The 26960-nt window shown below is 50.6% G+C and overlaps 8 protein-coding genes across 8 annotated transcripts; 3 read left to right on the forward strand and 5 right to left on the reverse strand.

Moving 5' to 3' along the window:
• Positions 1-842: 842 nt before the first annotated feature.
• On the reverse strand, positions 843-4260 carry AtWU_04729 (morphogenesis protein; the record flags this gene model as incomplete). Its single annotated transcript, XM_035499840.1, has 6 exons — positions 843-922; positions 985-3275; positions 3344-3572; positions 3624-3717; positions 3796-3953; positions 4071-4260. The coding sequence occupies 6 exons, from the start codon at positions 4258-4260 to the stop codon at positions 843-845; spliced, it is 3042 nt and encodes a 1013-aa protein (XP_035355733.1).
• A 3075-nt stretch (positions 4261-7335) lies between these two features.
• rlmA (SRF-type transcription factor RlmA) lies at positions 7336-9364 on the forward strand (the record flags this gene model as incomplete). Its single annotated transcript, XM_035499841.1, has 3 exons — positions 7336-7391; positions 7474-7630; positions 7706-9364. The coding sequence occupies 3 exons, from the start codon at positions 7336-7338 to the stop codon at positions 9362-9364; spliced, it is 1872 nt and encodes a 623-aa protein (XP_035355734.1).
• A 1437-nt stretch (positions 9365-10801) lies between these two features.
• AtWU_04731 (MDR family MFS transporter) lies at positions 10802-12935 on the reverse strand (the record flags this gene model as incomplete). The annotated part of the gene is made up of 5 exons (XM_035499842.1): positions 10802-11919; positions 11974-12095; positions 12151-12461; positions 12521-12550; positions 12618-12935. 5 exons carry the CDS (start codon positions 12933-12935, stop codon positions 10802-10804), a joined length of 1899 nt encoding a protein of 632 aa, XP_035355735.1.
• Positions 12936-13980: 1045 nt separating this feature from the next.
• AtWU_04732 (EF-hand domain-containing protein) lies at positions 13981-15182 on the reverse strand (the record flags this gene model as incomplete). The annotated part of the gene is made up of 4 exons (XM_035499843.1): positions 13981-14006; positions 14073-14967; positions 15051-15069; positions 15142-15182. 4 exons carry the CDS (start codon positions 15180-15182, stop codon positions 13981-13983), a joined length of 981 nt encoding a protein of 326 aa, XP_035355736.1.
• Positions 15183-15894: 712 nt separating this feature from the next.
• AtWU_04733 (putative short-chain dehydrogenase/reductase family protein) lies at positions 15895-16967 on the reverse strand (the record flags this gene model as incomplete). The annotated part of the gene is made up of 2 exons (XM_035499844.1): positions 15895-16018; positions 16087-16967. 2 exons carry the CDS (start codon positions 16965-16967, stop codon positions 15895-15897), a joined length of 1005 nt encoding a protein of 334 aa, XP_035355737.1.
• An 899-nt stretch (positions 16968-17866) lies between these two features.
• Positions 17867-19119, forward strand: AtWU_04734 (gamma-glutamylcyclotransferase; the record flags this gene model as incomplete). The annotated part of the gene is made up of 6 exons (XM_035499845.1): positions 17867-17967; positions 18067-18098; positions 18189-18238; positions 18342-18346; positions 18417-18501; positions 18586-19119. The coding sequence occupies 6 exons, from the start codon at positions 17867-17869 to the stop codon at positions 19117-19119; spliced, it is 807 nt and encodes a 268-aa protein (XP_035355738.1).
• Positions 19120-19629: 510 nt separating this feature from the next.
• On the reverse strand, positions 19630-20254 carry AtWU_04735 (RNA recognition motif domain-containing protein; the record flags this gene model as incomplete). Its single annotated transcript, XM_035499846.1, has 5 exons — positions 19630-19670; positions 19763-19875; positions 19925-20031; positions 20100-20172; positions 20235-20254. 5 exons carry the CDS (start codon positions 20252-20254, stop codon positions 19630-19632), a joined length of 354 nt encoding a protein of 117 aa, XP_035355739.1.
• A 3188-nt stretch (positions 20255-23442) lies between these two features.
• Positions 23443-25334, forward strand: AtWU_04736 (uncharacterized protein; the record flags this gene model as incomplete). Its single annotated transcript, XM_035499847.1, has 2 exons — positions 23443-23817; positions 23868-25334. 2 exons carry the CDS (start codon positions 23443-23445, stop codon positions 25332-25334), a joined length of 1842 nt encoding a protein of 613 aa, XP_035355740.1.
• Between the last annotated feature and the right edge of the window lie 1626 nt (positions 25335-26960).

The following is a 26960-nucleotide window of genomic DNA, read 5'->3' on the forward strand; positions in this document are numbered from 1 at the left end:
ATACACATGCGTATGCCGGTGCGCATATGTGGTGGCTGCGATATGAGAGGAGGGGGAAATAAAATAATGGGTTGGACGATATATGCACATATAATAGATAATTAACTTTCAAATGGATAAACTTACTTCAATTCTGTTTTCTAATTTCCGCTTCTGTCAAGTAAAAGTCCCGTCAAGATGCCGTGTTAACACATTTTCCTATAGAATCCTTCTTAGCGTCTAGACATCTTCTACGCTAAGGATACGTACTAAATAAAAACCAGATCACTAATATCAGGTTCGCTATCACAATGGAGAAGCTGAATACATAGCATAGCGAGAGAACGGCCGAGGTATATTGGATATATTGCAGAAGACACAACAACAGTCCAACGAACTAACGGTAATTGTATGGATAAATCACAAGCAGGCATAACAAGGAGGGGAATATAACAACAAGAAAGCAGAGAAGAAGCAGTAACAAACAAACTTGATTAAGAAGACAACTTGCTACCATTACCGATATCCCCGCTTAACAGGAAGCGGCAGCAGGCACAAGAGGAACGGAAATGGGAATAAAAAGTGGACAATCATGCGTAGAACGGCATCACGGCGTATGTCTGTCATGCGTGGCTTGCAATATCTTCAGACCTTGTTGCCATGGGTCCGGGCTCAGTCAGCAAGATGGCAGGCAGGATGGACCTGGACGCGAAGGGGTAGGTGAAAATACATTAAATGGCGTATAAACATAGGGAGTCAAATACAGTGGTATATGGGTGATAGCGACAGTATACTCAAAGGGTCAGAAACGACAGTAGCGAAAGTAAGGAAGTGATCAGCAGAAGAGACTGGAGCTATTAGCTTCAAGGCTTGCTTGCAGCTTGCATGTTGCCAGTGAGTTCAGCAACTCTGGCCTTGATACGGGCAGCACGAGATTCGAAGCCTAGTGGTTCTCATGTTAGAGCCATGTTCATAGATCTTCAAAGCAAAAACAGATTCACTTACTCTCTTCTTCACTGGTGTTGTCATCGTCGCTATCATCAGCATGCGACTCGACCTGAGCTGCCCTCGCCGCGGCGTTCTGGCGGATCTGGGCCCAGCGGTCATAGGATGTGTTCATCGGCGGAGGGGAAGGGCTGCGCTCATCCTGTGGCTCAACAGAAACCCGATCGGTCGCAGAGTGAAACGATGCAGGCTTCTCAGGGAATCGTTCGGAAACAGGAGAGTCGCTAGGGACAAAAGCAGGCTGCTCGACCAGGGGTCCCTGGTCAAACCTGGAGAACTCTTGATCGGCCGCTGCGCGTTCTCTGGTATCAATGCGCGAAAGAGCGTCATATTCGGCTTGACGGCGGATTTGAGGTTCATCGCTGTGGGGAGCAGGGGGTTTGAGTGCTTCCATAGTAACCGTGGGTTCAGTGGGCTCGGGGATTTTCTCTTCCGCAGCAGGCGCGGCAGGCTTGGGACTCTCGACAGGCTTAGGTGCCTCGACAGGGACTGTAATGGGCACAGGCTTCTTTTTCAGTGTAGGCTTGCCATTTGTCGAAGGGCGCATCGTCTGCTCCTGGGCGGCTCTTGCCTTGTCCTCGAGGGCAGCCCGAGCGGCGGCAACAGCGGACCCAGTAGGTTTCATTGGCGGCTTTGGTTCAGGCTCGTTCTTCTTTTTGACTGTTCCGAACATGCTCTTGAAACCGGCGTTGCCGGGCTTCTTCTTGATCTTCCGACTAGACTCTTCCGAATCCATGGACTGTTTCGGGAGCGATTCAGTGGTTGACAAGGCAAGGCTCGGGCTGTCAGCCCTGCTTGCCGGATGCTCCTCTTGAGAAGCAGGCTCTTTTCTGGGAACTGCGGGCTTCGGGGAACTTGACGGTGTATCCTTCGGCAAAGGTGGCGGTGCCTGTCGAGCACTGGCGCTGGCCTTCGGGGAGGTCGGGGTGCTGGGCTGTTCGATCGGCACCTTGGCATCTTCTGCTAGAGTACCAGTTCCTGCACGGCTGTTACTCAAGTAGGCAGTTCTGTAGGTGTTTTTATCGTAATTGGTCGCCCACTTCATAGCCTGAGACGCTTCGTTCACGATCGACGGCTGCAACGTCATGACAGAGTTCGTCTTCGTGTTGTATTTGACATCCTCTGAGGCGTTCTTAGAGCCATTGGCAGCTTCTTGTTCCTCCCGATGCCGCTTCTGAAGTGCTGCCGCTGCCGCTTGGATGCGGGCATGCTGGTCAGGGGCAATACTGGTCTTGCTTTGGGGAGCTTCATTGTCCGGCCGCTTGTACGAGTCTTCCACCGCACTAACTTTCTTAGCGGAGGACTTGCGACGCCCAACACCGCGTTTACGAGTCGAGAACCCAAAGAAGCGCTTCTTTTCCACGATATATGCACCCGGTTCTGGTTCCGGTGCTGCGCCCTTCACCTGCTCTTCCAGTACCAACCACTTTGTGTCTTTGATTACAGTCTCGAGCAATGCACACCGGCCAAAAACGGCCTTTCGGGACACGGGCTCCTCACCAGCCAAACTACTGATCCACACCCACCAGAAAGAGTCATCGAGATCGAGAGTGGTGATGCTTGCGAGCTCACCCGGTTCCATGGACGGCTCGTCATTTAGGCTGCGCTTGTGTGACTGCGAGCTTTGGCCCCGGACGCTTGCGATAGGAGGAAGAACCTTGTCAGGAGGAAGAAGCAAAGGAGCAATCGGGCCCTTCAGGCCGTTCTCGTCGCCAAAGCCGGACGACATGAAGTCTGCCCATGATGGAGTCGTGGGCCGACCGAAGTCACCTGCACCGGACTGTGGAGCGGACCTCAAGCCACCTCCGAATTCGTTCCTGGCTAGACGAACTGCGCTTGAATCATCATCCAGGTCAGACTCGAGGGCACCGCCAAATCCAAGGTCCTCAAATCGCGACCACGAGGCTTCCCGAGTCGCCGATCCCGGCTCTGGTGCACTTGACTGATTGATGGAAGAGATGCATTTGAGCACACGAAGACACTCATCGGTCAGTGCCTTGGTGGGCTCCTCGAAGCTGGCGAACTCCTGGAGATGGCGGTCGCTGTCTCTGTACTCGAAGTTCTTTGCGCGCCGCAGCAGAGCGAATGGAGTAGGGGAGACGGTGTCGACGATCATCACGACTCTGGTGGTGGAGACCTGAAGTAGGGTGGGCGTCTCTGGCGGATATTCCGTCGCCCGGACAAGAGTTTGAAGGGAGATAGGGAGCGTTGTAATGGCGTTCACCCCGCGCAGTTCGGGCGACAAGGATCGCAGATAGGCGAAGAACAGATGGCTTGTCGCATCAGCGGCCCTACAGGACGTCAGCTATCAAATCCTCTGTACGGATATATGATCAGTTAAATCATTTCCGTGACATACCGTGCCCAATTCTTATAAGCGGCCTCGAAGCCGTTGCCCGTATCCGCATGATCGAATGCCCACCATCCGGCATACCGGGAGAGTTTCCGTCCACCAAGACCATTAGATTTACCATGTGCTGCGACGGCAGCGAGGAGGTCGAAAAAGTCGAAAACAATCTTTGACCGAGCGTCAGAGTCGACACTGATGGGAATGAAAGTCGTAAATGCGTCGGGGGCAAACTGGGAATCTAAGGTTCATCAGCGCGCACGTTCCTAAGCAGATGCCGCTTGAGACATACCTTGCTCTCCAACCTTAAATAGCTCATATGCTTCCCAGGTAACGACTCCTCCAGGGAGTCGACTCCAACACCATTTCAGCACACTGCACAGGACCTATACGACACAGACACAGAATACGAATGAGTAAATGACCCCTCAGCGTCAGATAGCAAATAGAATGTATTGGCTCACCATGGGGTCCGACAGCCGGAGTTCTTGTGCCAATGTATCCCCGCTCAGAGGTGAGCCCCTTTCCAGGGACTGATTGAAGTAGTTACGGATGAAGGTACGTGCAGCGCTGGCGTCGGTACTTGGGCGGAAGGGTAGAAGTAAAAAGGGAGTTTGAAGAGCTGTCAAAAGGAGAACGAGGCAAGGATCAGCAAACTGAGGAATGCGCAAAGCTTGACTTGACTTGTACACCAGCGGGGGGCGGTGGATCACATCGGTTCAAAGATAGAAACACATACCTCGTGCCTTCAGTTCTTGGGTGCACCCTCGCAAGAGTTCCTGAACCTCTTCGGGGGCAACCTCGGATCGCTGCCACGCGTCGGTCCATGTGGGCTTTGCGGGCCCTTTCTCTTCTACTTCCGGGGATTTGGCTGCTTTCTTTGCAGCATTGTTGTCTTTACTTCGAAAGACGCGAGTGAAGAAAGGCATCTTGCACCATGCGCACGCCAGATTTGTTTTTGCGGGGAATACGCGATCGAAGGGGGAGTTGTAAATGAGTCCAAGGCGATGCCCAACGGCGGAGTAACGTAGATGCGTTTGTCCGTAGTGAAGTCGAGATCCAATGAGATCAGTAGATTAATGCGAGCGCGAGTGTTTGGGGGTGGGAAGGGAAGATCCAACAGATGTGCTCCAACACTTTTTTTTTGCAATGGACCTTCAGGACGCAAGGGTGGTTGACCCGTATTAAGGAAAAAGGAAACAATCGAGAAGCAGAGGCGGACTTGACACTGAAACCCAAGTCGGATGATGAATCGGATACCTCAATAGATTAAACCCTAGTCAGGAAAAAATAAAATAACTGCAAAGTCAGGAATTAGAAAAATAAAAAATGGTCCGATGGACGACGCAGACAGCAAGGACCATCCAGGAGTGTCCTAGAGGGAGGACCGCCTGCAGCCCAGGATGGGGCAGCACGTCTAGCGTGCAGCAGCAGCAGCAGCAACCGCGAGGGAATTCAGGGTAGTAAGGAAATGCAATCGAGCAGCTGGCCAACGAGCGTAGATACCACTGTTAATCCCGGATGACAACGTGGTGGAAGGGGAATTAACAGAAGACAAAGCGTGACAGAAACAAAGATTGGCAGAAAGGAGGGGGGAATAAAGGAGAGGGGAAAAGAAACACTGAAGTCGCAAATTGAGATGAAAAAGGACGGCGATGATGAGGATCTACTGGGCTTGCCGTTTCAGGGGGTGAAAGATTAATACGCCCGCAAAACACAGCAATCTGGTGCCATGGTTCTCTATCCGCGATCCAGTCGGTAAACGACCGTCGATTGGAGCAAACGAAAAGAGATAACCCAACCGAGTCAGAACTCGATCGGGCTCCCCTTCTTTTCTGGATCTTTTGCTTACTTTCTATGAGGTCACAGCTGAGGAACGTGGTTCCCACCAAGTTATATATTCAAAGGCGTTATGTTGGCCAACATGGTTGACTATCTCCCGGTAGGTTACTTTAGTTAGCTATCTGGCGGGAGACGATGATCAACATTACCTAATTTATGGTATTATCACACCCTCTTTCCTAACATTACACACATTCTCCATACATCCCCTCATATACTGCATACAATGAACACAGTCCAGACTCATCATGCCTATGAATCCTATTAATCCTTCCCTTGGCATGGAAGACCTGCGGGGCCCAATGGTGTTTCACTTGCTGAAGATTCATTATGCCCTTCGTCACAGGGTATGAGTAGTAGTAACTAGTAAGGATAGTAGTATATACTTACTAACTACGCCGTAAACTGTGCAATATTGGTGCCCAGTCCGGGTCATTTGATGTGACATGGTTGTACAGCAGCAATAATTTTCTTTCCTATTGGGAAACATACCGCCTCTCCAAGCGTGTCGCGTCGAGTGTGATAAGTTGATTAGGGTAGAGTTAGTGTCATGTAGGAAGCACCTAGCCTGGCCTGCACCACCTTAGCACCGCCAGAACAGATCCTACGATTCCACTCAAAGAAAGTGATCTCCTGTGACGGGTCACGGTGCAAGGACCAATCAGAGGACCTGGCTGGAAGAGGCAAGTGACTGATCAGGAGTCCCTGTTGGCCCGATGCGGATTAGGCGTATCGCCAACTGGAACTAATCCGGTTTGGGATGGTCGATACCTGAGGCTGGCGGTGATAGCGATACGCCAGACTTGACTTGGCTGTGACTGTGCCGGCAGGCGGTAAAAGAACAACCAACGGCGCAGCTTTGTTTGGATAATTCTGTGGTTGGGGATTGTGCCAGCCAACTGCAATGTAACCTCATCTGGATTAGTGATGATGGCGTTATTCACAGTTCCCCCCCTCTCAATGAATGTAGATTAGTTTGACTTGGTTAGTGTTAATGTTGGAAAGAGGGGGATAATTTCTCCATGGGAGGAGGAGGGGGTGGAAAGAGGGGTGGGTAAGCGTGAGATAGCATTTAGCTGAGAGGAAGAAGAGAAGGAGGAAGATGCTGGTTAAGATGATTCACGAAAATAAGCATGAAATTCAAAGGTGAGATTTTGAAGGAGAGGATGCTACCCTTTCATCTTATATCTACTCAACTACTGACGGAGTACCTAGGTACAGTAAGTAGGTGGTATAGAAAAGTGTGAACTGCCGGGACAATCAATCTATTAATAGGGAGGCGGTAGTCAACAGCCGCCGTTGGCGAGTTGGTTAGCCGCCGGGAAGATGGGCCAAACCTCGAACGGGCGGCAGCTCTTCCCACCGTCGGTCTATCTTTAGAATAATCTTCTGCATCACCCGCGTGTCGCCGCTCCAGCCATCAATCATCCTTTCCCTTTCTCACTCAATCCCCATCCATTCCATCATCGTTTCCCCCTCCCCATCCTAGAAATTAATTGACTTTTTTGTTCTATCACGTCGCCTATCTCTCGTCTCTCGTTGCTCAAGGTGGGTTTCCTAAGGCCTCGTCTTTCTCTCTCTCTCTCTCTTTTCCCTTTGTTTCCCTACCCTGTCAATCCATCTCTCTCTCTCTACCGCCCACCCCCTTTGTCGTGTCTTCTTGCCCGTCGGATCACGCCCGCGCGCGCCCTTCTGGTGTCCTGTTCATCCCTCCTCCAAAATACCGTCACTCTTCCTAATCTCACCCCTCCTTCCTCTTGCTTCTCCCACCCAAACAACTCTCTCGCATCACCAACCCCCTCCCACACACACACAACCCCCCGGTCGTTCACTATCTTCCCTGGTTTTTGCGTATTTTCGCGCCTTACCTTCCTCTCCGTAGCGGAGAAGACAGTACTTCTCTCCATGTGGGGACTCTAGGGAAATACTAAATATAAATTCTGCCCACAGTCTTGGAGGTTCCTGCCATCCTTTTTTATTATTTTTTTTACACCCTCTAATCGCGTCCCGGAAATCCTTGCGGGCGGCGCTTCCTCGAGTTTCAGCTCGCGCCGCCATCTGTTCCGGACGAACCATTCCCCCCCAGAAGCTCTGCTTGACCTGTTCGCCTGCGTGTTTCATCGACGCTCTTTTCTGTGGGATTCGCTCGTCCGCTGTCCCTCATGGGTCGCAGAAAGATCGAGATCAAGGCGATCAAGGATGATCGCAACCGCTCAGTGTAAGTGCTAAAGCTGGTGGATCTCTTCACCTCTCCCCATTAAACCCTAGTTCGTCAAGCTAACGCTCTGGTGCGCTACTAGGACCTTTCTGAAACGGAAGGGTGGTCTGTTCAAGAAGGCACATGAGCTTGCGGTCCTTTGTTCGGTAGATGTCGCTGTCATTATCTTTGGTCACAACAAGAAGCTCTACGAATTCTCGTCATGTGATATGCGAGAGGCCCTCACTCGATATCAATACGTGCGTTGTCCACCTAACCCGCTCGTCTGGAAAGACTCCCGTTGATCTGACATCGCCCGCTTTCTCATGCTATAGTTTGGTCCTCCACATGAACACAAAGGCCCCGAAGACTTTAACGGCAAACGTGACGATGATGATGACGAAGATGAGACGACGCCTGCCCCCGAAGATGTGCATCCTACGCCTCCGAACCCTCCCATGATTCCCGCCCACCTACCAGGTCATCCCGGTTTCCAGCATGTCACTCATGCGCCGTCTGCTTCTCCGCCCATCGGGAATGGGATGTTTGCTCCGCGCCACGGTACCCCTCAACCGCAGGGAGTTTCTCGGCCTTCGTCTCGGAATCACCTTCGCCGAGTGAGCTCCAATATGGGGCCTCAGCAGCATCATCATGCGACACCTCCGCCGCCTCCGCCGCCGCCGCAAAATGGCTTCACGTACATTCCTAACCCTTCGGTATATAATCCCAACGCTGCTCACGCCATGGCTCAACCTCCCCGCCCACCTCAGTTCACTCATTACGGACCCCCGGGGCCGCATCACCAACCGCCTCCGCCTCCACAGCATCATCAAGCTATGCCTCCACATTCCATGCCCCCACAGCCTATGCCTCCACACACAATGGCACCGCAAGCCATGCCGCCGCATCATCAAGCTCCTCCACACATGCCACACCCGCCTCATGCACTTGCACAGCAACCGCCTCCAATGGCTATGACCCAACCGCCCCATGCCGCCATCCCACAGGTCGCGCAAGCGTTTCTCCCAGACCAAGGACGAAATTCTATGCCTCCGGCATTCACAACAGATCAGCAGCCACCGCCACCCCGAACAGTATCGCTCCCTGAGGGGGCCGCTCCGACAGAGGCAATGCCGGGCCCCATGAAGACGGAAGGAACTCCATCCCCGCCGCATCAGCGATCTCTCTCCTCCAAATCTCGCAGTATCTTCACACCCATTGACGATCGAGGTTCCGTATTGGCGCGCCATTTCGGTGTAGGTCCTCCGACGGAGGCGGGAGAGAATGCGCAAACAAGGGCCGAAGGACCAACACACGGACCGAATGACGGGAAGCCTGCCGGGCTGACTGCAAAGCCTCCTCCTCCGCCTCCTCGAGCTGCCACGGAAGCCCCACGTGCACAGCCGGTAGTCGACCTGAAGCCGCCTGTGCGCACAAACAGCGGCCAGTTCCCGCCTAAACGCCCGCAGTTGAAGGTGCAGATACCGAGTGAGAATTCGGACCGGGGCAGCGCAACGGCGGACTCATCGTCACGCGATTCGGCGGGGAATAAAACGCTCACGCCTGCCAAAGCAAATCCAGACACCGGTCATTCGAGCGTGGTATTACCACCGCCCTCGCCGTCTGCAGGCGCAATACTAAGTGCGGGGGCTCAAGGACCGCCAAATCCTTTTGCCCGGCCTCCGCCTCCGGGAGCAGCAACACAGAACAACAGTGCATACAACAATAATAGCAATATAGATACGCCGATCTCTGCTCTTCCTAGTCGGTTCGTCTCGGATGCGCTTCTCCCGTCACCGTCCAGTTTCTTCCCGGAATGGGGCTTTGGGCGGTCTGGACCAGACAGCAATATGCTGCCCAGTCCTCTAACGTTCCCTACGCCGGCGGTGCAAAGTGGCCCCGGGTTTGGGCGCGAAGATGAGCAAGACAAAAAGCGCAAAAGCCCCGACAGTGGACCCAATGCGGAAGGGGTATTAAAGAAACCAAAGACGTAAATCCACTCCATATTGTTACAACTACTAGACTGATGATTGTGGTATTTTGTTGCTGGGGTGATCATGTCCCCCGTGTTTCATATATGGCATCTCAAGGCGTTGGCGAAAGCTACTTTTGGTTTCCTTAATTGGGATGGGAAAGTTTCGAATGAGGCTCGTTTTGTTTCCCTTGGATCCTTTTTTGTCCTCCGGTTCTGAACAAGTACCAAGTCCTTCCTTGTTTTGTGATAAGGGTTTCCGATTTAACTTTATACCCCTTCCTTTTTATTGTTATTGCCATTGTCGTTTTTGGCAGTTGACCTAGCTATCCATCGATTTCTCTCTCTCCAAAGTCCGAAATATATGAGAATGGTGCGATAAATCTTTCCTTTTCCTTACCTATTTCCTTACTGTTTTGCTTTATTTTTATTCGCTGGGGACTCTGAAGATAAAACACCTAATATTATCATATTAAGTGTTTTAATCTTCCTAGTCACGGGTGGCTTTTTCTCTTTCATATATTATTACTATGTTCTTATTATTTTGGGTGGAATTACAAAAACAAAAAACAAAAAAATGTGTACATAACCAGCCGTGCGATGTGCAACTAGGAGAATTTAATTCAATAGTAGGATTTTTTAGCTTTGTGGTTCACCGCACGTCCCGTGTTTCCTTGCCGGTTGCTTCTAATTATACATAAGAGTTTAGTTATCTGATAGTAGGGATTAATTATTTTTAAGATTGATTGATTGATTGATTGATTGATAGTTCCGCTTGCCGGAAACCTAAATATAAAAAAACGTTAACTCTAAATCTTTTTTTGGTGTTGGGGGGCGCACGAGTCATGAATGACATCAGTTTTATTTTTTATCTCTTGTTATCTGATGGATACGTAGATGGATATGCAAATGCAAGGATGGGGTTTAAGTTCATAATACGAGGGACTTTGATAAGTGGTATGTACGGATGGATGATGGTAGTATGGGGTTTGGTATGGTAGGTAGGTAGTTCAATTTGGTTGTTGTTGTTAATATTTTTTATTTGCGTATCTTCAAGTTGTTTCATTATCATAGTAGTATGTATATGCTACTGCTAAGTGGATGTGTCAATATACTACTTAGCAGTATCTCACGCAGTCACAGTCAAGTAGTATTAGATTTTAATGTTTAGATACATCACATCATGATAATCATCTTGTGTAAATGTAAATGCCATGCAAGTATGTATGTTGAATGCAGATGAAAGGTTTCTAGTTCAGTTTCGTTAGTGTAGTTGAAATCCATCCCATCCATTATACCTTCTTCCTTCGACCAATATCTCTCTTCCTCTCTCGCTTTTTATTTCTAGCCTTGTAGGCCTGAATCATTAATAGTTTTTGAGTTTCGTTCCCACAGGGATAAAACCAGGATTTTGCATGTATGTAAACTGAAATGAAGAAAAGTCCGAGGAAAGGATGCATCAAACCGCCTCCTTCGCCTCTTTCTCTTCCTCCCCCCTCTCCCTTTTCTGATCCTTCAAAACTGCCTGTCTGGCCTTTTCCTGCTCTGCGAGACCGGTTTTTGCAATGGTATGCGATTTACTCAGCACAACAGGCCTTACAAACAGACTTATGATAAGTCCTAATCCGGCCATCGCAGTATAGAAGATCCACATGCGACTCAGGGCCAAAGTATACGCCTTCAGCACGACAGTCTTCTGAGCGCTGCCCAGGGACTTGATCAGTGTGCTAGCAGATCCTGAGAACGAGTTCTCGATGGACGTGGCCTTTGCCTCGCCGATCGCGGCAGCGACTTTGGGCATCTGCTCGTGGAAGACATTTTGGTAGATGACTGTGCCCAGGACGATGGAGATGGCGGCAGACACCTGGCGCAGGAAACCGAAGGTAGCTGTTCCGGCGGCCATATCTGAGGGGTGTATGTTGGCCTGTAGAGCGACAAGCGGGGACTGGAAGAGCGGGCCAGTGCCGATACCGCCGATGATCTGGTAGATGATGATGCGGGGCCAGGAGGCGTAGTACTTCAGGTCGATGAGGAGGCCGTACCCGAGGGTCATGAGGGCGAAGCCGGCGATGATGAGTTCGCGGTAACGGCCGGTCTTTTTGATGACGAAGCCGGTGGCGGCGGAGAAGATGGAGAGGCTGAGAACGGTGGGGAGGACGTAGACGCCGGACATGATGGGGCTGGCGAGGAGGACGGTTTGGAAGTATAGAGGTAGGTAGTAGGAGCCGGAGATGAAGACCATGCTGTGGCAGAAACAGAGCAGGAGCATCAGGACGTTGTGGGTGTTGTTGAACAGGCGGATGGGAATGACGGGGTAGCGAGCGAATTTCCATTCGTTGAGAACGGCGAGGCCCCAGGTGAAGACGCCGAAGACGATGAGGCAGACTACTGTTGGTGAGTCCCAGGGGTAGTTGACGCCGCCGAATTCGAGACCGAAGAGGAACATTAGTGTGCCGCCGAGCATGAGCATGTTACCGGTCCAGTCGATGGAGCGGATGCCCGCCCAGAAGGGGACTTTGCCGGTTTCAATCTTGAGGAAGAAGACGAGGATGACGAAGGAGACGCCACCGATGGGGACTGGGGATTGTTAGTGGGGTGTTAGGGCTGGAGGAGGGATGGAGAGAGGCTTACGGTTGATGTAGAAGCACCAGCGCCAGGTTACATCTGTAGTAAAGGCACCACCGACGATAGGGCCCAAGGCACCGGCGATGGCCCATGTAGAGCCGAAGAGACCATAGTACATGGGGCGTTCTCTGAAGGTGTGTTAGCGCTGGGTCAGTGGAGGACTAGTGGAGAGGTGCGACAGACCTGACACTGAAGAGATCGGAGACGCAGATATTGGCTAGCACGATGATACCACCGCCGCCTGCACCTTGGATGGCTCTGCCGGAGATAATCATGGGGAGGTTAATGGCCAGCGCGCAAATCAGACTGCCGACGAGGAAGAGGAAATTGGCGATAAGAATGATGCGCTTGCGACCCCAAACATCACTGATTTTCCCCCATAAGGGGACACAGGCTGCGTTGGCCAACATGTATGATGACGCGATCCATGAGTAACCGCTTTCGGAAGCGTTGAAATGCGTTGCGATAGTAGGTAGGGCTGTAGAAACGATAGTCTATAGAGACAACGAGTGTGAGTAGAGGTAAATGCGACGGTGCGATAAAGGGTCGTTACCATATCCAAAGCTGCTAGGAACAAGACAAGCTATATATTAAAACACCATGTGGTTAGCGATGGAGCCATCAGAAGCATGGAAAAGCAAGGGACATACACAAAGCGCAGTCATGACAACGACAATCTTCTTCTTCCCTAGCTTTTGCGCCTGCGACGGCACTCTATCCAACGGCGCACCAGCGCCAGCTTTCTCGTCGGACACATCTCCAGTCTCATCAGGAGATGGTTGTTCTGTTGATGTCTGTGAGGGCGACCCGACAGGGTCGGGCTTCTCCGAACCATCTCTGGACGAAGAGCCAACATCGGATGGCGACATCTTCTCCGCATCTACTAGGACGTCCTTGTCCTGGTCGGCATGCTGCTGCTGATGCGCGATACGATCATCCTCACGAGGAGAATCCTGAGTGACCGCCATGCTTGCAGAACTCCAGGATGAGTCTGGAGGGGAAAAAGAAGAAAACGATAAAAGAATGACTCAACAGAAGCCGAAAGCTTGCTGTCCAAGAAAGAATCGGGGTTGAGGAGAAAGGAACAGTGACCCCTCAGAAGTGGCGGATTAAACCGACGGTTGCAGTCAGTCTTAAAGTCTAGATTTTGGGGGAGGAAATCAGGGCGCAAGAGAGACCAGCTCAACTAATCAAGTAAATTAAACTAAATAGCTACGTAGCTAGACCAGGCAGGAATCTGGCCCATTTAATAAATAATAATCCTGTTCCAAGGAGAGAAAATTTTCCCCTGTCAATGCTCGCGCTCGCCCTTAAGGCTCGGAGATAAGTTGAAACAGAAACCAACGACTAAAGCCATGCCCAAAACGGGCAAGAATGCTATCGATCTCGTGGGCGCCAAACGAACAAGGCTACAAGCACGCCCGAAAAAGCCACCCCACGGGCCACTTCAATCCATGGGCACGGGATGATAGTCAAGCAATCCCATGGAATGACATACAACAACTGAAAATTTGGGATAAAAATCCCGACTGCAGGAGGGAGAAATTTGGGGGAAGGTAAGTTACACCGTTGGCACGCCCGGACATTTTTTGGGGTTTGTCTGCATGTCTGCATGCCTGAAAAACAAACAAATAAGACCTGTCACAATCCTTCTTAATTTTTTTATTTTTTTTTTTTCTTCTCCCCGACGATGATCTGCAGTGATGCTCTCTATCAGTCATTCAATCATGATGGAGCATCGTGGAATTGAGTCTACACCGCATCTTGACTTGCGTTTTACTAAAGCACCATGCAGCTAAGGGCATTGCAATTGCGCCCGATAGGGGGAAGTCTTGCTTCGCTCGAGACTAGGGAAAACAGAAAAGAAAAAAGCCCATGTCATACTTGTTCGCTGTAGATTTCCCGGGTTTTGCTTGCGACGAAAGATGTTACGAGAAAATAATAAGGGTATAATGTACAATTATAATTAGGGAGGAAACCCTGGAAGAATCCACCAAATCATCCGTATCAAAACTATCCGTCCTGAAGCTGGAGGATTTCTGCACCGACATTAGCAACCAACCATCCAACCTCATTCCACATAACAAGAGTGGGAACCAACTCACCAGTCAAGAATTCCTCGAAGCTCACCGTAATATAGCCGTCGCGATCATCATCATACCGCTTAAAGACATCCGTCATGCGCCGCAGACTAATGCACGCCTGCACGAACAAATCGAAGCTCATGCCCTGTTTCGCCGGCCCATACGGAGGACCATTATTTATCTGCCGGCCTTTGTTTTCGAACGTCCGGAACAGCACCGTCACGAATGGCTGGCTCAGTCGGTACCCGAAGGCCACCAGTGCATTCTCGAACTCGTACAGGCTAATGCGCCCGCTGCGGTCTTGATCGAACCGATCGAACAGCTCCCGCCACGCTGCAAGGTAGCGCCACAGTGCCACAAACTCGTCAAATGAGATCGTCCCGCTGTTGTTCCGATCAAACATGCGGATCATCATCTTAACGGTCTTGGGGTGAAACGACGTGAAGTCTCCGTTCACTAGAGCAGAGCCCAGCTCCATCTCTGTGAGTGTGCCCGAATGCGACGTGTTGGCAGCGCGGAAAAGGGGGAATAGCTGTTGCGGGTCGTCATCAGGAACTGCCAGCGCGCCATGGTTCGGCGAGTTGGGCGGACGCGACGCGGGCGGCGGACGATTGCGCACTGGCTGGCTAGGAGGCGGCCCGAAGCCGTAGTTCTGCGGAGGAGGAGAAGGGTGTAGTGGGTGAGGGCGTTGTTGTTGACTCGCTGGAGGGACGTTTGCCGGCGACCGTCCACCATGCGGGACCTCCATGGGGGGACGCTGACTCGGTGGTGCACCGTAGCGCTGAGGATGGGGATTGCCGGCACTAGAAACGGGGACTCGAGGTGGGACGCCGCTGGAGGAAGGGTGAGGAGATGGGCGAGAATGCTTCTGGTGGTGCGAGTTGCTGGATTGCATGGCACCGAGCATTTGCGCTACCTAATTGTCATAGACCGAGTTAGGAGGCGCGGGGCATTCAAACAGGCAGACAAAGAACCACTCTCGAGGAGAAACTACCGCACCTGTTCCGGCTCTGCATGCCTGTATCAATTTATGGCTTGTTAGCGACCCCATTCATCACTTCTAATTGACCTCCTGAGGATTGTGACTCACGCTGGCAGCGCATCGGGGTTGTAGGACTGGTTGTATGCCATGGCCGCGGATCTGACGTAACTGACGCCGGGCGCAATCCAGCGAGGGGCAGAATGAAAAGGCAAACGCCCAGTTACAAAGGGCGGGTTTTGAAAGGGGAGAAAAAGAAGGGAGAGAAGGAGAAGAAAGAAAAAGATGGGTTGGGATCAAAAGGAGGTCAGGGAGAGCGATGGAGAGATTAAGTTCTGTTCCATGGGCTGCTAGTCATTAACGAACAGATTGTTTTTGCGGCCTTGGGAGCGGAGCCGTGGGGCGGCGGTTCAGCAGGAGTCGCCAAGCGGAGATGCTCAGGCACCGCTTCAACTAATAAACTTGTCCTGCCACCCCTGCAAGGAGGCTGTGTATATACCTCTACAATGAGGAGGCAGCAACAATTGCTTCAGATAGAAATAGTCCGTCGCCAGTGTAACCTTACCCTCTTGACAGCCGCAACGGACGGTCCGCAACCAAACACTGGCATGTCCGACCGTTCTCAGCCCTATGTTGGAGGCTTCTTTATTTGTTCCGGAAATGCTTGGCCCACTGGTTCCTCTTCCATTCGCGGTGGAGCCTGGCCAGCGTCTGTTCGTCGGGGAAGGTCTCTTTCCTATCAAATTATGGTCTGGTATGGTCTGACTATGAATATCACCCATCAGTCACGCTAGCCAGTCATTCAATTGGCCCCGTGCAGGAAGGCGTAGACGTATCGCCCCGGCTAGTGAAGATTAAGCGCTTTTACCACCCCCTGATTGACTCCTTCAGCCCCTCGGATTGCTCCTCCAGCTCGTTCATGATCTCCGTCCACGCTCTCGCCTGGAACTGCTTTCCTTCCGCTCCCGTTGTCAACGCCACGGATTCACTGCCCTAACATTAGCAACCCTGCCACAAAGACAACACGTAGAAATATCACAGAAGAGAAACACTTACTCTAGATATCCATCACTCCGCCAGCACTTCCCATGCGACTCCACCCCCTGATAAGTGGCACTGACCAACGACCGGCTCCCTTGCTCCGCCGTGCGCGCAAAGAGCTTATAAGCCAACCACGTCGCCCATCGCTCGTAGAATCTACTGTACTGCCGTCCAAGAGACGAGACACAAAACCCAGGGCTTACAGTGTTAATGATGACCGGCACAGTGCCATTCTCATTCCGAACAAGACCAGCTACCGTCTTGAGAACATACTCCAGGAGAAGCTTCGAGATACCATACTGCTTGGGGCCTTTGAAGGTCTGCGGGCTATTCAGATGCTTTAATAACGGCTGCACCGTCCGAAGACTTTTGGCTTTCACGCGCACGAACTGTTGGCTGGACACGACCGTAAGATGAGCCGGGTCGGACAAGGATGAGCTACTCCTTAGTTTCGGAAGGAGCAACAGCGCTAACAGAGAAGTGGATAACGTATTGACCTGCAATGTTTCCTCCCATCCCTCGGGCGATACGCCGAAATCTCGGTTCCATATTCCGGCGTTTAGTAACGCAATGTCCAATTGGTGCAGCTCCTCGTTCACCCGGTTTGCGAAACTCTTGACGCTCTGGAAGCTGTTCATTTCCAGCTGCCATACTTGAATCACCCCGGGTCTGTTTGTAAGCTTCTCAAGCTCCGTCTTGGTCGCTTGGCCTCGCTGGAGGTTCCGGCTCCCTATAATGAGCGACTCCACCCCGAGATTGAGGAGCTTGACGGCGGCCTCGAACCCCAGTCCGGATGTAGCTCCGGTCAGGATGACCGTTTTTCCTGCAAATGAAACCCCACTGGGGTCGACCGGAGGGTTATACTGGGTGCGTAGTAGACGAAGGAGGCTAGCCATGATGCAGCTAATCGGCGCGCGACAGAACACTATACAATCCAGGGGGAATAGAAGGACGGCCAGTCATTGATGTAGCCTAAAGGAGCTGACAATCAACACAATCAGGTCGATCAATTAATCTAAGCTGAACAGGGATGCGTCTTCGAAGGATCGGATCCAACCCAACCCTGCATAAAGTTGAAGATAGTTGAATTCAATTGATTAGCGATCCGCCATGGACGATAGCTGCCAGGCGGTTTAGCTTGAGCTAAGGCCGGGTCCGGCGTCTGGGCCGCCCCGCAGCAATACTCGATGCGGCTATACGAGTACGAGCAGTTTCTGCAGTCCGCCAAGGTCCTCAGCAGAAAGTTTGCCGTTGATTCCGGTAGTGACAAGCGGTTCCTAATTTTTCCGGTTCGCAGATATATACCTGTGAATAATATGAGGCTTGGAATAAAGCAACTAGAATTCTGGGGATAGTGCTTAGTACTTAGTATTAGGAGAAATGGAGAGCGAATGAGAAAGCAGGAAAGTGGCAACATCCTTTGGCCGCGGATCAGGTCAGGGGACCTCGCAAACAATGCAAACACGCAGAGGCCTTTCTTGCGACTATCTGGCTCAGTTGTTCGCCATTTGCACTCATAGACTGACAAATCTGGGGTATTTGTTCTTATTAAAGCAGTTGTATTTATTCCACTGCTTTCTTTGGAGTGCCCTTTCTTAGACTACTAAAAGTCAAAAGACCTTTCTCCCTATTAAATACCACTTCTTCTCCCCTACCCATCAATATATATCCATCACGCAAACTCGAATGAGGGGTAATATATAGTACCCCGCAGACCAGCCGAATTATCCACACCGACAAAGATCATCAGGCCAAAAGACCGAATCAAAAACTCCCCCCGAAGATAAGTTAAGCTATGGTGTCCAGCGAGGAAGCCGGGCATCATCATGTCCTTTCATCCGAAAAGGGCTGGCGCGAAAACTTCCCCGACGGCGACCTCTGGGTGTTCGGCTACGGGTAAGCCTATCAGGTCCTTGAACGCGATTGGCGCGGTGATTATCCCATGACTGGGTGACGGTGGTGGCTGACCCTTTCTTCTTTTCTTGCTGCCAAAAGGAGCTTGATTTGGAAGCCTCCGCCGCATTTTGGTATGTTGATGTTGCTCTGGAGAGATAAGAGGGTCTTCGGGGACCTTGGTTGATTCAGAGTGAATTGATCGCTAATTATCGTTGTGGTAGATCAGCGTGTTCCGGGTTATATCAATGGCTATGTCCGACGGTTTTGGCAGGTATGTTGTTGACTATGTCATTGTCTATTCCATGATGTCTGCTTAATTTGTCTGTGGATGATACCGATTGGTGATGATGCTAACTGAGTCATTTGAATCATAGGCTAGGTATGTCTGAATGTGCTTTCAAGCTGCGAAAACCTATTGTTGCAGCACAGTAGGCTAAGACGCAGGACAGTAACGACCACCGCGGCACAAAAGAGAACCCCGGACGGGTATTAACAGTGATTGACCGGGAATTCTGGGAAACTCTCGATGATCCGGTACGATTCCTTTGCTCCCTTCTGCGCCTGCACATATCCTGTTCCTCTGGTCAATTTATCTCACAAACCGCTCCTCGCAAACAGCTAGCACACCATGAAACCTCCGCAACAGCTACAGTCTGGGGTGTAGCGTACCACATCCCTGCCAGCCACGCCAATGAAGTCCGACAATATCTTGACATCCGGGAAATCAACGGCTACTCTGACCACTACACGCCGTTCCACCCGGTCCTGACACCCCAGGGAGCTAGATCTACTGACACCTCGGACTATCCCGCCACCCCCATCACCTGCATGGTCTACATCGGCCAGCCCAGCAACCCGCAATTTCTACGTGACCCGGCACAACGTGAACAACAGGCGGTGGCCGAGGTAATCAGTCGCAGCGAGGGCAAAAGCGGGAAGAACGCAGAATACCTGTTCATGTTGGAGAAGGCGCTCGAGGGGCTTGGGTTCGGTAATGCTGAGATGCATGTCACCGATCTAGTGAAACGGGTTAAAGCGCTTCAGAACGAGGAAGAGGTGCGTAGGGAAGAGGAGCAGGCTGAACGGGACTTGGAAGAGTCGCTGCATCCATCAGCGCGGGAAGCACATGAACGGTTCCCGCCTGCTGAGTAGACATGTCTGAATAAGAATATAGAGAGATAGAGATGATGAGATTGGGATAGATCATGACTTGGACCTAGATTAATTCCAAATTCACGATAGAGCACTGATTGCTTTCGCTGGACCACTTTCCCATCGGCCTCAAATCAGGTGTTAACATAAGCCAGATTACATACATGTCAACCATGACCCGAGTAAACGACGTCAGAAACAATTGATTTAAAGCCACGCGATGCGAAACCATATCAAACCACGAGAGAGATGTCATTATCGCAATGAACTGGCGTGAGAGGGGAAAACAATAACGGAAAGAAACAAGAGATAGGGGTCGTTTCGTCGTAAGTCACCATCATAAAAGCTGGGTAGCATGCGCCCGGGGTTTTATCCCAAACTTTATGTCCGAAGGGACTAACAGCAGCTGACATGCGAGAAAGAGGGAAAAAATCGTGAAAAGAAATGAAGAATAGGACAAGAGACCGGCCCGTAGTAAGCCATCGGCAATGCTATAATAGCTTGCGCAGCTTACTCTGCAGCCTCAGGCTCCTGCTGCTGGGAACGCCAGCCTGCTTTTTATTAGCTACAATATGAAATTTGGAGGGGGAATAGAGGGCCTTGATGCCAGTGCCCACCAGGGAGATAGAAGAAAAAAACTCACCGCCGCCGTTGTAGCCACGGTTGTAGCCACCGCGTCCGTGGAAACCACCACCACCACCCATGCGCGGTCTCGACTCCGAGGCTTTGTCGACACGGATGACACGGCCGTCGAATCTGAAATTTGTCAGTGTTTGGAAATGAAACATCTAGAGGTCTTGCTTACTCCTGGTTGTTCATGGCGTTCATGGCAGCGTCGGCCTCAGCATCAGAGGCGAAGCGGACGAATCCGAATCCACGGCTGCGGTGGGTGTCATGGTCCTTGACGACAATCTGAGTTTGGTCAGTACGAGCATAATGATGGAGAACTTTCATTGCTCCGTGAAACATGGATGACCAACGGCTTCTTCGATTGTTCCATATTGCGAGAATCCCTCACGGAGGGTATCGTCAGTGGTGTGCCAGGCAAGGCCGCTGATTTTGGTCAGTATGCTATTGGGGCCGGGTGGCCTGAAAGGAAAAAAGAATTGACAGACCCGATAAAGAGCTTAGACATTTTTATTGAGGTTTCCTACAACGGAGCTGGAAACTATTCTGGTAGTAAGCACCTGCGGAATGAGGGTGTCACAGCGAAAAATGAGGGGTTGGATGCGATGGTTTCTTTGACAAAGTAGTCACGTCGAACTTTGAGAAAACTTCACAAAAGCCGACCAAAGAAGAGACCTAAGAATGTAGACGGAGGAAGAAAAAGCAAAAGAAAGTAGGAGAGAGAGAGAGGATGAAGGGAATGGTTTTAAGAGAGACGACAGCAGACCCTGGAGGGTCCTCTCCACGACGGAGATTCAGTGAGACCGTTGCAAGTGACTCCACCAAGCATGAAACTAAAACATACTGCCAAGGGAAAGACGAAGAGAAAGAAGAGACTGACCTACCTGATTTGTGAGTGGTGCTTGGAATTTGAGTAAGGGATGGAGGGGTAGTTGTAAACTAAGGAAGCAGTTCTGCAGAACCGGGACCAGGAATGGGGGGGAGTTTTAGGGGGGATTTAGTTTTGTAGGAACCGGTGAGAATGACGAAGAAGAAGAAAACGCGGCTGGCAAAGCGGGGGGGAAAAACGAAAAAAAAAAAAGAGAGGGAAGAAGGGAAGAGGGAAGAGCCTGGCGTGCTCGAGGCTCTAAGGGAAGGGAAGAGAGAGCATCAGGGCTGTTTGTCTTAATAATGCAAACCAGCGATGGGATTGGAGACGCTAAAGACTCATGCCCGGCGCACCTCCGTTCCCCTCCTCTCTTGGAAAAATTATTGGAAAATTGGGGAAAAATCGTTGAGATGTCCGTCGGTGGCTGTAGCCGTTGCACTGGGATCACATTTCTCCGTAGATTCCGGTGGGTGGATATTTACTACAAGTTGGTTTGGCGACCTTCCATCAAGGCGTTTGGAACTACTTACTATCTACTCTACTTGGATGGCGGACGATGCTGAGCCTGCTTTTGAGGATGCGAGAACCGGAAACCAGGCCGGCACTGAAAGGGAGCTAGGTAAGGACTAGAGATCGGCTAGGTCTCTATGCATGGCGCCGAAGCTCAAGGACACAACGGGTGTCAATTTGCAGCTCCCGTTGACCGACGAAGAACTACTCATGTCCCCGGATCCTCGTCGTAGGGCTGTTTAAGATGCCGGACATGGTCTATCTTTCGCTGCACGGACGCTGCTGTTCAACCAACCCAGCAGCTTGTATTGCTGGCATTTGAAGTTGTAACTTACACATGCCGGGAGCATAGACTGGCACTCGCCTGGTACCTGCCAGCTATCTATCTAGCTTATCTGACAGGCCCGGGTCTTCACTACTAAGCAATTCCCGGGTAGAAGTATTCACTGGACGAAGCATTCTAGCTACTGGTGGGGCCAGACCTGCACCGTGCTTCTTTCTATTCACCACACACTCTCATAGCCACCTCCTTAATTGCTATCCACTGGCTTCTTTATTGACCATCAGAATCTGTTTTGGGATTTGATGGGCTGCATGCTTCTCAGCTGCACTCAGGAGTTTGAATTTTCTCAGCAAGTGCGAGCAGCGCATGGACTATGTCCAACCCCCATGTATGAAGGTTGTGTTACCTTCTACCTTTTCTTCCTCTACCGTCAACCTTGTTTTTTCTTCCTCACTCACGGTGCTTCATCCTTCACCCTGAGAACTGCCTCGATATTCTAGGGCCTCATCAGGATGGGTGACATCACTATTGAATACAGTGTGAATATCGATCAAGATGGCCGCGCAGTGGTCAAGAACCCTATAGGTGCTTACGATAATGTACCACATTCAGGATGGCAGCCATTTGTTGATAAACGGACATCCGAGATCAAGAAATGTGCCAGAAATGCCCGCGCGCAAAAGATGAGCATAACAGAAGCAGCCCCCGACGACGGCGTGGCGGTGACAGGTGTTGTGTAGGACAACAGGGTATTGGCTAAAAGAATGGTAGCCTTGCGTATCAACTAACCGCTGCTCGCTCTGCAGCAATCAATGCAACATCTCTCGGGTGAACTGAGGCAATCGGAAATTACTGTGACCATGAAACATCATGGTCTACAGCTGACCAGGCAAAACCACAAACTCCGAGGAATCCCTTGAAGGATGTACTGCCGACCTCAAGGACTGCTAAATCTCATTATGCTGACAGCCTTCCCTTGAAATGCCTTTCCTGCGCAGTATTGAATCCTATACGCAACACGTTTGAGACTCCATGCTCCCATCGATATTGTCGAAGGTACACAACAAGCTAATCGACGAAGACTCCCTTTATTGAAGGCCCAATTTCATCTCCCTATTGCTGCTGCATGGCTATCCCTTTGACTTTGCTTCTTAGATAGCTTGCGATAACTGGAGGGAAAACGAATGGAGCGGCAGGATATCACTTGCCATTTCCTAGGCACAGCATGTAACACACCCCCGTTTTGCAAGGGTACTTCTCAGAGTACAAGATATACCTCTAGCGGAGATACAGCAAAAGGCAGTCTTCTGTTGCTGAAGAGTATAGCGCCGTTGATCAAGTTTCAAAAATCCCCAGCCACCTTTATTCCCCCGAGATATCACTGTTACGTGTTAAATACTAAAGTGAAGTGAAAAAAAAAGGGGAGATACGATGTGACAAGTAGGAGACTTTTACCGCGAATAGAAATACAGATATCCTCAATAGTCTCATTGAAAAACACATATTTTACCCGTCTCGGATTCTCCTTCCCACCTTAACTCTATATTACACCGACTCAGTAGTCTAGTGGTCATGTTCGGCAACCGCGACATCATCTGAAGCAACAGTGACGCTAAGCGTTGGTCGAGATGTCGTTGGGGAGCTCCTGCCCACACACACACACACACACACACACACACACGCACGCACACCACAACTCTAACTACATATCCCATCAAATCACTGACCACAGCCCCATCTCTTACCAGCTTACACAACATGGCTCAAGTTGGTTCTAATCCGCTACGGCACTCCGATCTCTACAACAGAGTGCAGGACTGGATAACTAAATCAGATGCCGCGCACAATAGCCACGAACCACGACATACAAGCTCTCTACGCCACCGTAGGCCCCCATCATCGTTTCCAGTATCTGAAGTCTTCAGTGCATCTCTGACAATTTGCAGCTCCTTCCTATTACCTACAACCGGTGTCCTATGCTTTCGACAAAGATCGATACGAAGAAATAAAGAAAATGAACGCGGAACCCGAGAACATGCCAGCCAGTTTCGCTGAACGACAGCCAGGTTGGCTTGGCTGGGAGAATTATTATGCTGAAAGAGGAGGTGTCACTGTGTGTTATCGCTCTGTGCGACAACTACAGCAGGCTCGTGTGGGCCAGATGGCTTCACTCGAGCCAACAGGATCCCAACAGCCCATTGAATCGTCAACAGCGATTGATCCGGCAACGTCTTCACACTCCGAAGAAAGGGGACGTCACGGATATGAGCGGCAGCCTCGACACAGAACTAAGAATGGCCGATACGACTACAAGGTTCAGGATAAGAAGATCAGCGAACGCCCCCGTTCGAAGAAGAGGACATTCAACGACACCTTTCATGCTCCCAACGTGCCCTGTGATCGTTTGACTGTAAGTGACATGCTACCGGGCCCTGTATGAGATCGCTAACACCATCACAGTTGAGCCAAAGGCGTACAAGCGGAATTTTCAAAAGAGGAAAGGCATCATCTCCTATCAGAACCCGCAGCCGCGATCCCTCGCTAGGGCTCTTTGAGGTAGATACGATCGTGAACACAGATACCATGAGAGCCAGCGCTGGCTCTGGTTTCTCTGAAAGCGACTTCCTTACAAAAGGAAGAACCAATAACGCTACCCAGATTGGCTCGTTCTATGGACATCTCGAAGATGGCTGTCATTCAATCTCATCAGGGACCATCTCGGACACTGCCTCTACAGTCGCCTTCTATTGCTCACGAGAATTGGCAGAAGCAGACCACATTGTCACCGAGTCCATGGACATGAATGCCACTTCAGAACCTGCTACAGATACTTACGTGCCTGCTTGTGGTAACTCGTCAAGTAGAAACTCTGAGGTGCATCTCGAAGAGAATCCATACCCCCACTTGAATATTCAATATATCATTGATGACACAAGCATAGGTGAGGGCCAACACTGCTCCACTAGGCTTCAAGATGGTGTCTCACATAAGTGCAAGCATCCATCTGACGTCATGAGGTCAAATGAGGTCGCAGAAAAGCCTTCTGATGAAGACAAAGCGGGTAGCCAAAATAGTAAGGAACGAGGAACAGACGAGGTTATTGCTACAGCTCGTGTGCACGATAATACAATCAACCAGTCTGCCTTGCCCAATGCCAGCAAGTGTCGGCAGCCAACCTTGGAGCCTCGCAGCAGAACCGTAGCTGATACTGAAGAATTTGACTATGAAGGAGTAATGGGTGCCAAGCTCCGAGGAACAATCACACCAAGCTACAATCAACTCCATTGGTCCCCATATCATGGCGGCAGTAGAAAGATGTCCTTGGTGTCCGATGTCGGCATTTGTGGCGAGAACTCGCAGGGTCATCAAAGTCAAATTAGACAGACCATCGAGGAGCCAGATTATGAGAGCGTGGACTTCACAGCTGTTCCTGAAGCCAATGACTGCTGCTCAGAGGTGGCCAGTTTGATTGACCTGGAGGAGTGGGAGACAGCATCTATCATTGTTGATATGGATACAGAGCTTGACACCCAGGTCCTGAGTATGCCGACCTTGAGCGCAGCCAATTGCAATAACACACAAGAAATTCGGAAACGACTGGAGGCCACACAGCTTTGCGCAAGTATTCAGGGAGAAAAGCCGCACCGTTTGTGGGAGGCAAGGCTTGAGAAACCTTCCACTGCTTTTTGTTCTACCGACAGCATGCGGGACACCCCTTCAGCTGTCAAAGAAAGCCAGATGAGGGGCGCAAGTCAGCTGTCAGTTCATGATGAATCAATAGAATCGGAAGCCAGGACCACTTTCCGTCCGGGACCCTGGCTGGAGTCGCTGTCACGACGAAGGGGTGGAGCCATTGGGATAGGAAATGGCCGCTTGGACCCCACTGATGGGCTTGGGACATTTTGGCAGCAAAGAATGGGTTACTGATAGATGGCTGTTGGGGGCAGTTATTGCTCACTTGCTTTATTGGGCGATTTTGCTTTGTTATTGCTGACTACTCGACACGATGATGTTTTTCATGTATACTAGATGTTGCAGATCCTCCAGGATACACAATATACCCCTTTGCTGTTGCTCATTCAGCATGCCGAGACTTGGCCGGCCCCGGTAGCACAGATGGGTGCCAGATCGATTGACCATGCAATAATTGAGAGACGATAATTAATCCGGCTGGCCTCGTAGGCGGGCGCAGCCACCCTTACGACGCATGAATGAATTGCGATCGACAACGTAGCGGCCGACATTTGCTTTTTCGGCCGCAGTAGCGTGGGATAGTAGTCGTACACAATCAAGAAACTCAATAATGGGGCTTCCCTTGTGACAGTTGAGTAGTTAGTAGTCCCGACAGTATGGTTGCTTTGTTTGAACCCCTGACTTGTATCACCTCGTGTCTATCATCGTCAGTTTAGGGATCCCCGACACACTGGTTCTGTTATACCTGACATGCAGGGATCGAGAAGTTAGCGTAGATTAGACCAGTCAGTCAGCTAGCAAGCCTTTAAAATAGGCAACGAAAACAGCGTAGGCAGAAGAGAGCAGGCATTACTACGGAGTACTACTGGTGACTGGGATGAGGATCCTGCCGTGTGTTGTCTTGCCCTACTGTACTTAATACACCCTACTACTACTAATACGATTTAGGCCTACTAAGCAGGGATATAATATATGCAATGTAACGTCGTTAGATGGAGAAATTGGATTGATCTATCCATCCATCACGCTACGGAACCAGTCCCCCGGGTCCGCCCTTTTCCTTTTTTTCTTTCCCATGTTTCCCATGAAAGACGGTATAGATAGTAAGTACCTACTTACTAACTATAGGAGTAAGAGTTATATATGTATGAGGTTCTGGATTCGGTATGGATTGGCTTTAACTATGGCTGTTACTTACTAGTGGGTTCTAGTTTTGCTGTCATTGATACCTGACGGGGTTTGATGAGGGTGGTTAGTTAGTTAGTCTCGGGGACTGGGCATCAAGGCGTTGATTGATTGATTGATTGATTGAGTGATTGGGTTTCGGGGTGATCATGATCATGATGATGCTGGTGATCTGCTCTTGGGTAGGTGTGTGCTTGTTAGCCTTTCAACTTGGTCAAGTGTTCTGCTTACCATGTACTCTGCTTCTACTCGTTGAAACGAAATTAGAAGTAGTAGATCACTGTAGATGATGATGATAACACGAGAGAAAGGCAATCGACTCGAACTTCGATCGAACTAATTCCCCATCAATGACACAGACCAGACCAGGCAAGTCGCCACAGTGTGCACAGCCCACGAGAGAGAGAGGGAGATCAGACCACGCCCAGCGTACGAAAGGTTTAGTATCTAGTACATGCATTAGCCCAACCACAAGTAGAAACACCGGCGCTGACGATCCCGGACCCGACGATCTGGCACTGAGCATGGGACAAAGATGCAATGTAACAACGTTCCTCTTTCCCCGTCATCCATCATCCCCTGATTGACTGAGCTAGCTGCGGGAAACCGTTAGTTTTTTTTTGGTTTGTGTGTGAAGCCCGAGGGAATGGATTACCTTTCAAGACATACATGCAT

This window comes from Aspergillus tubingensis (genome assembly GCF_013340325.1).
Source record: "Aspergillus tubingensis WU-2223L DNA, scaffold_6, whole genome shotgun sequence".
Taxonomy (NCBI): Eukaryota; Fungi; Ascomycota; class Eurotiomycetes; order Eurotiales; family Aspergillaceae; genus Aspergillus; species Aspergillus tubingensis.